The following is a 16,720-nucleotide window of genomic DNA, read 5'->3' on the forward strand; positions in this document are numbered from 1 at the left end:
GAGTCTTGGTCCCTTCGTTTCCTCTGAGATCTCTAAAATGTTGTAAAAGAGATTTATTTGAAAAATTAATAACCATTCTGAAGTGACTTGTGATGCTAGAGATGTAAGTCAGGCCCTCCGCACGCTGGGAAGTATTGCAGCAGCGGGGGACCTACTGGGTCATTCTCACCAGGTTCGTGTGTGTTCTCAGATTGGATTTCACATAGTTCAGGCTGCCTCCAATTTGCCCTGCCCGGAGCAGAGCCTTGAGTACTCACAAGGAATCACAGGCATGCTCCCCTGTGCCCCACTTATCCCCAGTGTGCATTCTCTCTCTCTCTCTCTCTCTCTCTCTCTCTCTCTCTCTCACACACACACACACACACACACACACACACACACGTACACAGAGTATCCTTTCTATTATGGAAAGTTCTGGGAATTATCATTTGCAGTGACAGAAGTGTGAACTCAAGAGCCTTGCCCACGTTTGGCAAGTGCTCAACCCCTGAGATATACCCCAGGCCTTCCCTAGAATTAGCAAAAGGCTTCTAGATATTTCACGGTCTATGGAATAAACAAAGGTTAGGTTGTAGGCCTGTGTTATAAAGTATCATGTCATACACTGTCAGTGTCTCTGTGCACATGGGAAGATGCTTGCCTGTCTTTGCTGCCTAAGGCATTCCTGAGAACATGCACAGAATAAAGACCTGGGCAAGTACAAGTAAGTCAAGTTTAGTGCTGGATGCCTGTAATCCGACAAGGGGAAGCTGAGACAGGAGCAATCCTAGTTTGAGGTTGGTGTAGACTTTGTGGTGAGTTCCAGCACAGCTTGAGATTCTACTTTCAAAGACAAAAGAAGAGCGCTGTGCAGAAGAGCTGGCTCTGAGGCTAAAAACACTGCCTGCTCCCAGAGGACCCACCCATGTCTGTTGGCTCAAACTGAATGCAACTCTGGTTCAGGATCTGACGCCCTCTTCTGGTCTCCATGTGCACCTACACACGTGTGCACATTCCCATGCAAAAATTTAAGAAGTAATTTAAAAATTAAAAATTTAAAACTATTAGGCAAACAAAAAGCTGGAGACAGTGTTTTACACCCAAATACTGGCATTCGAAAGGTAGACGCAGAAGGGTCTGGAATACAAGACAAATCTGTGCTACCTACCAAGACCATCTTCAGACAGACAGACAGACAGACAGACAAACAAACAAAGGATAAAGTATCAAACTCCACTGAAGGCCTCCCTTTGCCCACACCCTCAGCTCTAGAACCAGCTTACCTGCCTGGTGGTCACCATGCCACCAAGTCCCTTTTGCTTTCTATTTTTTCCTTTTTGGGTCCAGTTACACCTTAGCTTTTGTTTATTCCTTTTGGTGATTTTAAAAATTGATTTACTTTTATAGGTGAATACCTGTATGCATGCATACACACCACATACATACTGTGCCCACTGCCATGAGAAGGCTAGGAGTGGGCTCAGGGTCCCCTTCAGGAGCAGTCAGTGTTTTTAACTGCTGAGCTATTTCTCCAGCCCGTGTGAGTGTGTGAGTATGTGAGTGTATGAGTGTGTGTAATTCAAAATAGCTCTGGAGACCAGGCGACCCTTGAACTCATAGAAGTCAGCCTGCCTCAGTGCTAGGATTAAAAGTGTGTGCCACCACCTGGCCTAATTACATATAACATATATAAACACACACACACACAGACACACATACACAGACACACACACACACACACAAGTTTTCAAAAACAGTTTTTTTGTGTAGCCCTGGCTGTCCTTTTCATTCTGTAGAAAAGGCTGGCTTTGAACTCACAGAGATCTGCCTGCTTCTGCCTCCAGAGTTCTGGGGCTAAAGGCATGTGCCACACCACTAGGCTTTTTCATTTTTTTTTTAGTTACCCATTTAAAGCTAGGCATGGCAGCACCACACACCCATCGCCTCAACACTGAAGAAGCTAAGGGAGAGGATAGTGAACTTGAGTCCAATCTGGGCTACATAACAAGACCTTGTCTCAAACACATAAAGAAAGGAAGGAAGGAAGGAAGGAAGGAAGGAAGGAAGGAAAGAAGGAAGGAAGGAAAGAAAGGAAGGAAGGAAGGAAGACAGACAAACCACTACCATCAATTTGTCCCCTCCAGGGTTTTTCTGTGTAGCCCTGCCTGTTCTGGAACTTGCTCTGTAGACCAGGCTGACCTCCAGCTCAAGAGATCCACCTGCCTCTGCCTTCCAAGTGCTAGCAAAGGCGTGTGCCACCACCACCTAGCAAAGAAAAACTTAACTTATAATCGAGGGCTAGCATATGGCACAGTTCAGGGACAGATCATCTGTGCAGCACAAGAGAGGTTCCAGGTGACCTGGACACTGCCAAGGCATTTTCTTTTTTCTTTTTTTTTTCTTTTTTTTTTGGGAGCTGGGGACCGAACCCAGGACCTTGCGGTTGCTAGGCAAACGCTCTACCACTGAGCTAAATCCCCAACCAGGCATTTTCTTTCTGACTGATAGAGATCCACTCCACCCTTCTTCATCTTCACTATGTAAGGGTTTCCACACTTACATCCATGCTCTTTTGGCTTTTACAACTAGAACACAAGCTTCATGCTGGCGAGGACCTGGTACTCTGCTTCCTCTAACACCTTCTTAGTGCATCTTTAAGGTGTTGTGGTTTGCCCGGGAGTTATCTGTATTTTGATGCTAATTCCACTGCTCCAAGGACATCATGGCTGCGAGTCACGTACTCAGGACTCAGGTGACTTCACCAGAACCTTCTCCCATTTAATTTGTAAAATACAGGTGAGGGCAGTTACAGGATAGAAGGAGGCCTGTCATTGGATGAGAAGGAAGGATGGGCGGGAGAGAAGCTTGAAGGAAGAGAAGAAGACTGGAATGGAAAGAGGAGGAGATAGGAAGGACAGAAAGGGTAGCCGCAGGGGAGAGAAAATGGAAGCTGGCCTTAAGATTCCACTCTGTGTATTTACAGGTTGTTATTAATGTTCTTAAAGGATGGATGTGTACTGGGCTTTGTATGTTTAGGGGGGCAAATATATCTTATCAATTGGGTCAAAGGTTATTGTGTTGTGTGTTCTTTTATGTGATGGTTTAAGTGTAAGAAAGTGTCCGTAGTGGCTGGAGACATTGGGCCACTGTGGAATTGGGATGTGTGTTTCTGGCATGGAAACCTGCCTTGGGAACTAGATAGGTAGAGATTGCTGCCAGGCTCAGAGAGAGGCCTTTAGCAGTGTGATAGGGGAATGGAACAAAGCAGGTAGGTGAGAGGCTTTGCTGACTGAGAATTAAGATATCTAGCAGATATCTTGGGACACTGTGGTGCCCGACCAAGAGCGGGAAAAAGACAACATTTTATTTTTTATATTTTTACAACAATGGTTGTGGACAGACACTTCTGATAGACTGTGCTTGATAATGTGCCAATCTGTAAGTGTTTGAGAGCTTACAGCAGGAATATTTTTGGATGTGCCTTTCTTAGTTTCTGAATCAACACCACATTTGAGAAGTATACTTGGACCCTGTGCTAAATAGTGTGGACAGAGAAGATGAGGGAGCCACATAACTCGCCCTCCGAGAGCTCACAGTGACAAGGCAGAGGAGGACTCTAGGAACAGCTCTGAGATGACGGAAGGAGTTCTGTGACGGAGAGGAAGAGCCAGCTCTAACTGAAGCCGAACGTTCATGCTGTGCCAGACCACTGCACAGTCCTCGTCTCCCCATCCTTTACCCTCCCATAACAAATGTCTGAAAAACCAAACCTCTGGCCACTCACCCTTGCTGCACAGGCTGTAACTGCAAGATCACTTGAGTTTTAGTGTCTTCAGGGTTCTCGCCTTCATTTCCTTCAGTGGGCACCACAACCACGTCTCCCACTGGGACACTCACTTCCGCATTGGCCATCTTTCACATGAAGTCAGCTAGCTGGGGCTGCTGAGGGGAACAAGAAGCATGAGAAACTCCATCTTGAAAGAGACAGCAACAGGAGAGGATGGCGAGATAAGGAACGGTTCGGGGTGCCTGGAAAACTATCCTCTGCAAAGGATGAGGACCGAGAGGAGCTGACAGGCACACAGGCTCTTAGTATGTTTTCACAGTACCTATGACTCACCAGTGGTTTGCCAGAGCCAACTCTACCAGCTCCTCAGACCTAACTGTGCATCTCTCAAGTTTAGAGAAATTAAATTGGTAGCCTGGGATCATCGGCACTGGGAGGGATTATGATAGCACAGGAATTAACAGTATTAGAAGATTTTATTTGAGGTTTTCTCGTTTTGTTTTTAAGACAGGGTCTCACTGTGTAATGTTGTCTGACCTGGAAATCAATATGTAGACCAGGCTGACCTCAAATTCAAAGAGTCTGCCTTTGCCTCCTGAGTTCTGGGATCAAAGAATGTTGTTCTTTGTTTTGGTTTTGAGAAGGGAATCCCAGTAAGTATTCCAGGCTGGCTCCAGGTTGCTGGTCCTTCCACCTCTGCCTCCCAAGTGCTGGCACTGCAAGCATGCACCATACCTGGCTTGTTTTTCTGTGGGTTACAGCATAGACTAGTTCCATCCCAAAGAGTGGCCCCTGGAAAGTAGGAATCATACCTATTTTAAGTGCAAGTAGCCATAACATATCAGGTATGTGATAATACATATAGTGCCCTAGCCTTAATAAACACTCAGTAAGTATCTGAATTCAGCTGCATAGCTGTTAATAAATACTGACTTCACTGTCTTAAAAACCTATCTCTTTCTTTCTATCTCTGTTTTGCCCACATGAATGTCTGTGAGGGTGTCAAACCCCATCCTCTGGAATAACAGTTAAATGCTCTTAACCACTGAGCCACCTCTCTAGTTCACAACTTTTCTTTTTGAGACAAGGTCTCAAACTCAAAGCAATCCTTCTGCCTCAGCTTCAACGTGCTGGAATTACAGGGTATAAGTCACCAAGTCTGGCTCTAAGAACTTTATGCTCTTTTGTATTTTTAGAGAGGGAGTCTCAAATAGTCCAGGCTTGCTTGGAACTTTCTCTGCAGCTGAGGATGATCTGGAACTCTTGATCTTCCTGCTGGGACCAAGTTTTGCACCCCCACATGGGTCACAGGAACATCAGTTGCTCAGAGTGAATGGAGATGACTCTGTCTGACAGCTCCTCGCAGAGCTACTGAGGACACCGCCCCCAAGGACCATGTGCTCCTGCAAGCACAAGTATTGACCCGATCTTTCTGTTTTTTTAAATTCTTGTTTGTATGTCTGTGCACATGCCAAGATACCCATGTGGAGGTCAGAGGACAACTTTCAGGAGTCAGCTCTCTCCTTCCACCAGGGGGTTCAGGCTTGCAATGGCAAGCACTTTTACCTACTGCACCAATCGTCAGGAAAACTTAGACGGTCTCAGTTAGACTTCAGAGCTCAGGAAAATTCTTTTCTTTTTTTCCCAGTGGTAGGAACCCAAATCAGAGCCTTGTGGATGGTGGGTAAGCATTCTAGCAATGAGCAGTCCTTCACACTACACTTGAGAAGAGAGGAGGGGCCAGGTGCTGTCACTCACACTGGGAGGCTGAGTCAGGAAGATTATGAAAACATTTTAATACAGCCTGATACATAAATGGAAGGCCAACCTGTCTTTAAAAAAGAGGAGGACAAGGAGGGAGGGGAGAGAGGGAAAAGTGCGGCTGGTAAAGGGAACAAGAAAATTCACTGAACTTACTAACTCAGTATACATGAGTGTATGAAGGTAAGCAGGAGACAGTCACGTTGATCATGGATTCAAAATGGAACTTGTAACTGGTGGTCAGAGACCCAAGTCACTCCTCAGCTCTGCCAGCCTTGTTTGCCTAAAATACATGTACTTAACATGTTGTCCAAAGTGGACTTCACTGGCCTCAGGATACTCCAGTTTCCTACAGCATCCATCTCCAACCCTATCAGCCACTCATTATGCCCAGAACACGCACTAATGTGTTTCCAGCCCTCTAACCTGTCTACTCTCTAAGCCCAGCACAAAGCGAAGTTCACCCCTTCATAAAGCCACCATCCCTGCAATTGCTATTCAGAATTTCCCATGTGGCCTGTCACTCTCTCCTGCTGTTCACACTGCCCAGTGCCCTGTATAGACCTTGACAGCCATAGCTGTCCTGTGCCTTCTCTCCATTTGTTCTGCTGCTTCTGGAGACTGAACACAGAGCCATGCACATCAGCGCGTGTTTTATCACTAAACTGTAAACCATAGCTCTTTGCTTCTTCTCTTTCCTTTTTTTTTTTTTTGTTTTTTTGCTTTTTTAAAATAGTAATCTCTTTTTTAAAGATTTATTTATTTTATGTACATAAGTAGATGTCGTCAGACACACCAGAAGAGGGCATCAGATCTCATTACAGATGGTTGTGAGCCACCATGTGGTAGCTTGGAATTGAACTCAGGACCTCTGGAAGAGCAGTCAGTGCTCTTAACCACTGAGCCATCTCCCCAGCCCTTATTTGTTTTTTTAAGAAAGGGTTTCTCTGTGTAGCTCTGGCTGTCCTGGAATTCACTCTATAGACCAGGCTAGACTCTGCCTCCAGAGTGCTGGGATTACAGCCCTTTACTCCTTGGTTTTTTGTTTTTGTTTTTGTTTTTGTTTTCCGGAGCTGGGGACCGAACCCAGGGCCTTGCGCTTGCTAGGCAAGCACTCTACTACTCCTTGGTTTTTTGAGAGAAGTTTCTCTGTGTAGTCCTGGCTGTCCTGTAAATTACTCTGTGAAACAAAACTCAAAGATCCCCCTGCCTCTGCCTCCCAAGTGCTGGAATTAAAGGTATGCACCACAACACCCAGCTTATTCTTGATTTTTCAAGACAAAGTATTGCTATGTAGCTCAGGCTAGCCTCAAATGTCTGCCTCTCAGGTGTAGACATCAGGCTCAGTGTGTTTGTGGTTTCCTTTTCTTTTTTAATGGATTCTACATCTCTGTATTTATTGGCCTCTACTACATCAAACCATAATCTCTTAAACCTGCTCTTAGATTTCCTGTTTCCCTTAGTGCTAGCCCCCATCCATTTTCAAAAGGAGGGAAGTCAGGAATTACTTTTGCTTCTTCTTTCTAAATCCAATCAGCCACAAAACCCTATTCTGCAGGTTGATGTCTATGTGCAGGTGAGGGCTGTGTGTGTGTTTCCGTGCCTCCCATTCTCCATCTGTGCTACCAACACTCTATCTGGGATGCCAACTGTCACCTGGTTTTTCTAGCGATTTCTCTATACCCTAACCTTTGGTCTTCAATTCCAATTCATTCCCCACATAACAAAGTGATCCTGCCAAAGTGCACCTTAATATGCACCCATTACTATGAAAATAAAGCTCAAGCGCTCTTACCGTGGCCTACAAATCAGCCCCCTTCTCAAAGGTGGCACATCCTGGGCTCCTATCACAGATTTCCAGCTTTCAAACAGGTCCCATTTCCTGGACTGAGCCTCTGACCTTGCTTTCTGCCCCCAGCATTGTCCTTCCCTCCCTTCAGGCTAGTCTGTTAACCCTGGGAGACTGCTCATGAGTTTCCCATCATGCTCTTCTTTCCTTTTTTTTTTTTTTTTTTTGGTTCTTTTTTTTCGGAGCTGGGGACCGAACCCAGGGCCTTGCGCTTCCTAGGTAAGCGCTCTACCACTGAGCTAAATCCCCAGCCCCCTCTTCTTTCCTTTTTTAGGTGAGGGGGTGGATGGGCATTGAGGATTGAGGTGAAAGGTCTTCTGCTTAGCTCTAAGTACAGGCTGTTTTTCCCACAGCTTGTCTCTGCTGTGCTGACCAGGCTGCTCTCTAACTCCTGGGTCCCAGGGACCCTCCTACCACAGCCTCCAGAGCCATTCAACTATAGGTTTACTAATTTTGGGGTGGCCTTGAAAATCACCCTGTCGCTGAGGATGATCTGGAACTCCTGGTCCTCCTCCTCCTTCCACATCCCAGATGATGGCATTACAGATGTGTGCCACTGTGCTCAGCTGTGCAGTACAACTTAAAGAGAAACCCTCTGAGGTTTTGCATCTTTTAGATATATTACTTTATAGTAGCATCTTAAATCTGAAGTAGGGACTGGAGAGATGTGTTGCCTGGCAAGAGCCTTTGTTCATCTTATAGAGGACTCAGGTGGGATTCCCAACACCCACATGGGCTCACAATCACCTTAACTCCAGTCCTAGGGCGGGGGCTGATACTCTTTTCTGACTTCCCTAGGCGTGGATGTGACATACATACATACATTTAGGCAAAATATTATGCATAATAGACCTTTTGTTTCATCTTGTTTTTTTGAGATAGGATTTTATCATGTGGCTTTGACTAGTCTGAAACTCACTAAATAAGGTTGGCCTCAAACAAGAAACTAAATCTTTTTTTCTTCAAGAAAAGGCTTTTCTTTGTAGACTAGGCTGTTGTCCTGGGACTCTTATCTGTACACTAGACTGGCCTTGAACTTGCAGAGATCCACCTGCCTTTGACTCCCATGTGCTGGGATTAAAGGTGTGTGCCACCAGGCCCAGATAAGAAGGTAATTTTTTTTTTCCTTTTTTTCGGAGCTGGGGACCGAACCCAGGGCCTTGCGCTTGCTAGGCAAGCGCTCTACCACTGAGCTAAATCCCCAACCCCAAGAAGGTAAATATTAAGAAAAGAAACAAATAACATTTGCGGTATAAATTTGACTCCCAAGCAAGATTTATTCCACCAGAAAAGGAGCAGAGTTTTAACTTTGGGAGGCTGTGAGGAAACAGGAGGGTGGGACCGATCTTGTTATTTAATAGCTTCCTGGCTTGGACTCACATGTAGCCCAGGTTAGCCTCAAATTTATAAGAATCCTACTGCCTTTGAGTATTGGGGCTCTACGTGTTGAGTCAAAGACTGCCTTTAGGTACACAGGGTTTCTCTGTGTAGCTCTGGCTATCATGAAATTCACTCTGTAGACCAGGCTGGTCTGGAACCCAGAGACCCACCTGCCTCAGCCTCATGATTGCTGGAATTAAAAGCATGTGCCAGGGCTGGGGATTTAGCTCAGTGGTAGAGCGCTTACCTAGGAAGCGCAAGGCCCTGGGTTCGGTCCCCAGCTCCGAAAAAAAGAACCAAAAAAAAAAAAAAAATGCTAAAAGCATGTGCCATCACCACCAGGTTCTAACTTTTTTTTTTTAACATTAATAGCTCAGATAAACTACTGTGTCATAGAATCAGAATGGAACTTCCAAATTCAACCTTCTACCCAGTAAGGTTGAGGTCCTGTAGACATCTTGAATAAGTAGGGTGGCTAAGTTGTTAACAGCCTCTAAAGAATTTGTATTTTATTCCTTCCATACCTTGGAACCGAGGAGGAATGTTCTGGCTTCTAACCATTGAGACTAAGAGTCATCTAGAACATGTTTTTAGTGACAGAGAAGAATCCACTCCAACAAGACAGCTCATAATTCTTAGTACAACAGCTGACTACATGGCTAACTGCAGGATCATCTCTGTAAGATGCGTGAACACAAAACTGCCCCTTGTTTATAACAACACAAACTCCAGAGGTGAGGTGAGGCGAGGGAGCTCATCCCATGGGTACTTCACAGAGGAGGCTTTGCAACATCCGCCTGACATCATACCACTGTGTGCGCTGTAATTCTAAGAGAACATGTAAAAACATGACACAGTTTTAATAAAATTTAGTCAATCATGTGAAAAGTATTGCTGGGGTAGTACATCTCAGGGCAGAGGCTTGGCATGAGCCATGGGGGTCAACCTACAGGAAAACAGAGTTGGTCTGTAGTTTGCTTTGGGCTGGTCTCGAACTCACTATGTAGCTGAGGGTGACCTTGTGCTACTGAGCTTCCAGCTTCTACCTACCAAGCTCAGGAATTGCAGACAAGAGCCACCACGTCCAGTTACTGGGGCATTTGAGACAAAAGTCTCACTAGGTAGTCCAAGCTGGATTGAGTTTTCAATACTCCTGGCTCAGGCTACAGAGAGCTGGGATTACAGACAGGAGCTAATGCTTGCTCTGCAGTTATTGTCATGACAAGAAAAAAAAAGGCCTGGTTACCTGAGTTTCTCTCTAGACCTCACTCGTGTAAGGGTAAAAGGAGAGAACCAACTCCATAAAACCCTCCGGCCTTTACCCACTTGCACACCGCGGAACATGTACCCCCTCCCAACATTATGCATACAGTATTATAAATTGAAAAATATTTAAAGTGAGCAGGAAGCCAGGCATAGTAGCACAAATCTGTAAACAGCACTCTGGGGGTGGAAGCAGAAGGGTTAGGGATTCAAGGTCATCTTCAGTTACATAAGAAGGCTGAGGCTACTCGAAACCTTTGTCAAAAAAAAGGGGGGAAGAGGGTACTGCACATAGCAAGAGGGCTCAAAAGGTAAAGACAGGCTACAGTGAAGTGTGAATGCCTGAGTTTGATCCCAAGGACACATAGTTGAAGGAGAAAATCAAACCTGGTGTTGTCCTCTGACCTGCACAAGTACAGCACAGCAGACAGACACAGACAGACACACACACACAGGTACAGGCCACAGGAACATAAACATTTTTGATGTTGTTTTTTTGAGATATGGGCTCACTATATAGCCCTGGCTATCCTGGAACTTGCAATGTAGTAGGCCTCAATCTCAGTTATCGGCCTGCTTTTCTGCCTTACAAGTGAGTGAGGACAGGATAAAAGGTATGTACCACCGTGCCAAGTAATAAATCTAATTTTAAAATCTCAGCCCAGAAAAAAAAAGGGGTGGGGGGTGGGGGAGATATGGCTCAGTGGTTAGGAGCACTGACTGCTCTTCCAGAGGTCCTGAGTTCAATTCCCAGCAACCACATGGTGGCCCACAACCAACTGTAATGGGGTTGGATGCCTTCTTCTGGTGTGTCTGGAGACAGTGACAGTGTACTCGTATAAATAAAATAAATAAATTCTTAATTAAAAAAAAAAAAAAACCTCACCCAGTAGAGGCAGAAGCAGAAGATACATGAGTCGGCCTGGTCTACATAGCAAGTTCCAGTCAAACCGGAGCTACAAAATAAGATGCCAAGAAAAACAAAAGCAAGAAAAGCAAGCACATGTTTGATATAATGACCTCCTACCTACATTCAATCACCTGGGCACCAGAGACAAGACTACGTAAGTTCAAGACCAGCCCGGGCTATATAGTGGATTCAAAGTTAGCAGGGGAAACATAGTGAGCCCCAGTGTCAAATAACCTACAGGACAGCCTGGCAGATTTGGAAGGTAGAAGCAGGTGAATCTTGGAGTTTGACACCAGCCAGAACGACATAATGAGACCTTATCTCAAAAAGAAACAAAAAAGCCAGGCAGTGATGGCATGTGCCTTTCATCTCAGCACTCCCGAGGCCGAGGCAGGTAAATCTCGAGTTCAAGGCCACGCTGGTCTACACGAATTTTTGAGCAGCCAGGACTACACAGAGATACCCTGACTCAAATAACAAAATAATTGGAGAGCAGCCTCATCTTTAGAGTGAGTTCCGGAGCAGCCAGAGCCACACAGAGAAACCCAATCTCAAATAGATAAATAACCAAAATCAACAAAAAAAACCAGTCTCCAAGTTGCAACTTTATTACTTAAGCACAAAACTCACTAAGTCCACCTCTTTTTTTTTTTTTTTTCCTATTCTTTTTTTCGGAGCTGGGGAATCCAACCCAGGGCCTTGCGCTTGCTAGGCAAGCGCTTTTACCACTGAACCAAATCCCCAACCCCAGTTCACCTCTTTCTTATACCCTGAGTAGTTGAGCCAAAGTGGACTCAGTTATAAGGAACCCAAGGTCATTCATCCCGCAGACCCACTCTGCAGGAAGTATGCAGAGGAAATGAAGTTCTATATAGATCACAGACTGGAGACTTCTATATATGTATTTGGAGGAATCAAAGGACGTGTTTTTTTGGAAGTCACCTCTCTAGATTGTAAGAAATCAAAACAGGGCCCAAACCAACCCAACTAATCTCAGCGTAAGTAACCAATGAACTTATAAATGAAAAACAAGTTATATGGTGGAAACACTAGAAGCGTTAGGCCCAAGCTCTTATGAAAACGTTCCAGAATACTAGCCAAGAGGGCCCTGCAGATGGGAAGTCTGCAGATACGGAGAAAACCCCTACTTCCTGGTTCTCCTAGACACAGTAACAGGTCTCATTTTGAGAGTTCAGGGTTTTCCTGCTGCTTGAATAGCAAGGTCAAGGCCCTCGGGTAAGATTCTGCCCACATTTCTCTTGCCTCTCAAATAGAAGACACCTGGCTAACTCCCCCGGTTACTTCTGAAAGCAAGGAGGACCCTCTTCCCAACAAATATCTTCTCACCAACCCTCCTAATCTTAGGTTTCCCTCTTCCCGAAGAAGAAAACCACCCTGCTCTCCACCTGGCCACCGGAGGTATTCCGAAGCCCTCGGGTGGAACCTTCTCTTTACTGCCCTTCATCTTGGGAAGGACGTTCCTTCCTCTCCTAGCCCTCTAAAGGACCTGCCTCCTTCCCCCTAGGACCGGTGGCCGAGGCCTCTTCCCTCTGGGAAAGGCTGGACCCTACTTCTTACACTCCGCACCCCACCCCCACCCCAACACGCCGCTCTCTCCCCCCGGCACGACCCAGGCCTGACCCAGCTCCTCCGCATAAGGCCCGAGCTCCCAGATCCCGTATTTGGGGGGGGTTTCCCGGTTCCCCAGGCCCTTCCGCGAGGACTTCCGGGCCCCTCGGTCCGGGGGCGCCGAGCCTCCCCCCAACCCCCGCCCAGCACAGGGTTCGCAGGGCCGGGAGCCTAGGCCCGGCTGGCCACGCTGGGGGCGGCCCGGCTGCTCGGGCGGACCCAGCGGCAGCGTCCCCCCACCCCCCCCGCGGCGCCGCGACGTCCGCTCGCTCCCCGGCGGCGGCGGCGGCACGCACAGGGCGTGGGGAGGCGCCCGCGGAGGCAGCAGCCCCCCGCCCCCTGCGTGCCCGCCCGCCCTCGCCGGCCGCCGCGCGGCCCCCGCGCCCGCCCCCCCGCCCCCAGCCCTCGCCGCGCCCGCGCCGCGCGCCCACCCCTCCCCCTCCTCACCGTCTCCGTCGGGCGGGCGGGCGGCGAGCGGCCAGGGCGGGCGGGCGACGGAGCATGCGCACAAGCCGCCACGGCTGCCGCCGCCACCGCCGCCGCGAAGCCGGGCTCCAGCACTTCCGGCCGCCGCCGCGGGCGAGCTGGCGCCTTAAAGGGGACGCGTCCTTATTGTGGGCTGCGCAGAGAACACCCACCTTAGCCGAGCGATTTGGGCAGCTCCGGAGCTTAGGCCTTCGGCCTTTGAAAGGCATTGTTGGAGAAGTCGCCCAGGGACTAAATAAGGTTTAGATGCAAAGATCAATTTGCCTTGACTCTTGTGGAGGGCGGGGGCTTTTCTTTCCCCAAATGCTCTTTATTGATGCTTACAGTTTATCAGAGTTTCAGGTTACCAACGTGGAATCAAAAGATGTGGCTGAGGATAATAACTCCTTCCTGTGTCCAAACCATGGTTCTTTGCCGAGGTTCTCCTGCTTGTGCGGGTTCTGGGCTCAAGTTTGAACTTCCTTGGAATGGATAAAACTATGGAGTGACTTGACAACTCTAAGCCACTTACTTCGAGGTGGTGTATGTCGCTCATATAGAATGAAATGATACTTGAAAAGTACTTTGGGGGTTGGGGATTTAGCTCAGTGGTAGAGCGCTTGCCTAGCAAACGCAAGGCCCTGGGTTCGGTCCTCAGGTCCGGAAAAAAAAAAAAAAAGAAAGAAAGAAAAGTACTTGGGCAAGTTTTTGAGGCCGGGAATCCTGACAAGCTTTAACACAGTGTAGTGTGGTCAGGCCTTGGGGAAGATGCTTTTTGTTTATAAAATCCTCGCAGCATCTTACCCTTTCATTCTTATCTTAAAAGGTTAAACAGGAACCCTAGCACGTGGTGGTACACCCCTTTAATTCCAATAGAATTCCTGTCTAGCCTGGTCTATATAGTGAGTTCTAGGCCAGCCAAGGCTACCATAGACCTTGTCTCAAAAAAAGCAAGTGAAAAGTAGAGATGAGGGATATGAGGAGGAAAGTAGGTCAGTAGGTAGAACACATGTGGAAAGCCAGAATTATTTCCCCCTGTCGCTTCCTATATACATTGTGTCTGTCTTCTTTGCTGCCAAAGGGCAGATTGTGGGCTGGGTTTGTGTGTGTAGATGGCTCCTCGGGTACAGGCCCCTGACCACCTGAGTTCCACCACTCGAACTTACACAGTGGAAGGAGAACACACACATATATAAGTATGTGAGAGGGTTTTAACAGGGTTTTTTTAATTTAAGAGCAAGCAGGAAAAGAATCACTGGAGGCTGGAGAGATGGCTCAGCAATTAAGGGTGTGTACTCTTCTTGCTGGGGACCTGAGTTGGGTTCCCAGCACTCCTGTGGGCTGGCCCATCATTACCTGTAACAATCATCTTTAGGGGATCCAACCTCTGTTCTAGCCTCCGGTGATACTGCATTCACATGACAAACACACATACAGTTATACATAAGAAATAAGATCTCAAGCTCCTGCCACCCCCAGAGACAGGAATCATACAGCAGAACTAAATGTGTGAGTGGTGTGTGTGTGTGTGTGTGTGTGTGTGCACACGCGAGTGTGACATTTGGCATTCCACAGTTGGTGATTGGTGTTGACAGCCTTGGGATCATGGCCGAGCACAGCTCGCTTAACCCTGCTGTCTTCACCTAAAAAACAGTTAGTTGTCCCACTGGAGACTGTCACCAGAACCCTATAAGGAGACTCTGTACTTTACATCTGTATGATTATGAGACCAGCACTCCAGTAGATGATGGTCTCGAATTCTTGCTCCTCCTGCCTCTGACTCCCAAGTGCTAGATTACATACCAATAACACCATGCCCAGGTTCTGAGGTGCTGGGGATAAACTCCAGGCCTTTATAAATGCTAGCCAAGCATTTTCCAATTGGGCTATATTGTCAGCCCCTGGTCTTTTGTTTGCTTTTTCTTTTATTGGATATTTTCTTTATTTACATTTCAAATGTTATTCCCTTCCCTTCCGGCAACCCCCTATCCCAACCCCCCCCCCTGCTTCAAGGAGGGTGCTCCCCCACCTACCCACCCACTTTTATTTATTTATTTATTTATTTATTTATTTATTTATTTATTATATATAAGTACACTGTAGCTGTCTTCACACACACCAGAAGAGGGCATCGGATCTCATTACAGATGGTTGTGAACCACCATGTGGTTGCTGGGATTTGAACTCAGGACCTCTGAAAGAGCAGACAGTGCTCTTAACCGCTGAGCCATCTCTCCAGCCCCCACCACTGTTTATTTTTAAGATTGATTTTTGTGCCTGGGACATTTAGTGGGGCCACCCAGAAAGAGCATACAGAAATAGGGTAGAAGCCAGGTACCCAAACTTAGAGGACATCGAGCCTGAAGGAACCCTCAGGGGCCAGCCTAAGTGGCTGGAAAGGTTGGGTTACTGGGCAGAGGGAGAAAGGAATTCCACAGAGCAGCCTGGATGTTCCTAAGAGGAGATGGTGCCAACAACATCAGAGCTGCCAAGAAACTCTGGAAGGGAAAAGGGGTAGCCACTGGGGTTCAGCACCTGAGGAGCTGATCCTGCTGGAGTGGAGGGAGTCCTTTCTGAGGCAGGGGACTAAACGGAGCTGGATGGCAGTAAATGGAGCTTGTGCGGAAAACACTGGGTAGCGACAACTGTAATTATATTTATTATATTGCTGGAATGAAGGGAACAACAAACCAAGGTAATAGGATGACTGTTGGCTTTCAGAGGAAAGTGATGTGGAAGATCCCACCCCCGCTTAATCATTCTTCCTGTAACCAAATGCTCACTCACAAAGGGTGGAAAAACACAGAATGCATTTCTATTTAGAACTGACATATTTCCAGCCAATATTTTTCTATTAATTTCTTCCTTTACCTTCATCCATACACAGTTCTGAATTATACTTTTTTTTTTTTTTAGTTCACTAAATGCCGTTTCTTAGGAATTGAAGAGATGTTAGGATATTTGAGCTTTGATTTGGTTTTGTGGTGCTGGGATCAAACCCAGTGTCTGGTGCATGCTAAGAAAGGTACATCACAACCAGGGGGTGGGAAACCCCGGGAGAGGCAGAGGCAGGCAGATCTGAGTTCAAGGCCAGCCTGTTCTACATGTCAAGTTCCAGTATAGCAAAGGCTACAGAGAGAAACCCTGTATCTTGAAAAAAAAAAATGCTTTGACCCAGCCTGGTAGCCCAGTACCTGCAACCTCTGCTACAGTAGAGAGGCATACAGAGCATAAGTTCAAGGTCAGCCTGCGTTGCAGAGTGAGTTGGTTAGCATGTGTGAACCACTGAGCCATCTCTCCAGCCTAAGATACAAGTTTCTGACCTGGATCTTGGCATGGGGATCTTGAGGCATAGTGGCTATGAATCCCAGGAGACTAAGGCAAGGAGATCTCTGAATTTAAGGTTATCTGGGACAAAGCAAGTCCAAGATCCAGGCATGGTGGTACACACTTTTAATCTGGGCCATACCTTCTGCTGGAGACCTACATGAGGATATAGGAAGAAGGAAGATTCTACTTGTCTTGTGGGACTGAGCAACTGCTAGATCCTTGGGCTTCCATTCACAGCTGACCACTGCTGTGGAGTTGGACTACAGACAAATTCCCTTACTATTTAGAGACTACCCATAAGTTCTGTGACCCTAGAGAACCGACTAATACACCCATACCCAACAGGGCTTCCTCCTGCCTGGACTTG

At 47.0% G+C, this 16,720-nt stretch overlaps 1 protein-coding gene across 6 annotated transcripts in view; it reads right to left on the reverse strand.

Annotated features, from left to right (window-relative positions):
* The window catches only part of Gmeb1 (glucocorticoid modulatory element binding protein 1), a 43,440-nt gene extending 30,303 nt beyond the window's left edge, over positions 1–13,137 (reverse strand). Inside the window, exons 1-3 of one of the 6 annotated variants that reach the window (XM_063288267.1) lie at positions 13,006–13,096; positions 4,502–4,558; positions 3,764–3,918 (exon numbers count right to left, since the gene is read on the reverse strand). In XM_063288267.1, the coding sequence (XP_063144337.1) occupies positions 3,764–3,891 (128 nt within the window). In that variant the 5' untranslated portion in view covers positions 3,892–3,918; positions 4,502–4,558; positions 13,006–13,096. Of the gene's footprint in view, positions 1–3,763; positions 3,922–4,501; positions 4,559–11,163; positions 12,881–13,005 lie in introns of those variants that run through there. The other 5 variants (XM_039110614.2, XM_063288269.1, XM_063288268.1 and 2 more) reach the window with 5 other exon arrangements.
* Between the last annotated feature and the right edge of the window lie 3,583 nt (positions 13,138–16,720).

The sequence above is a fragment of the Rattus norvegicus genome, chromosome 5 (assembly GCF_036323735.1).
Source record: "Rattus norvegicus strain BN/NHsdMcwi chromosome 5, GRCr8, whole genome shotgun sequence".
Lineage (NCBI taxonomy): Eukaryota > Metazoa > Chordata > Mammalia > Rodentia > Muridae > Rattus > Rattus norvegicus.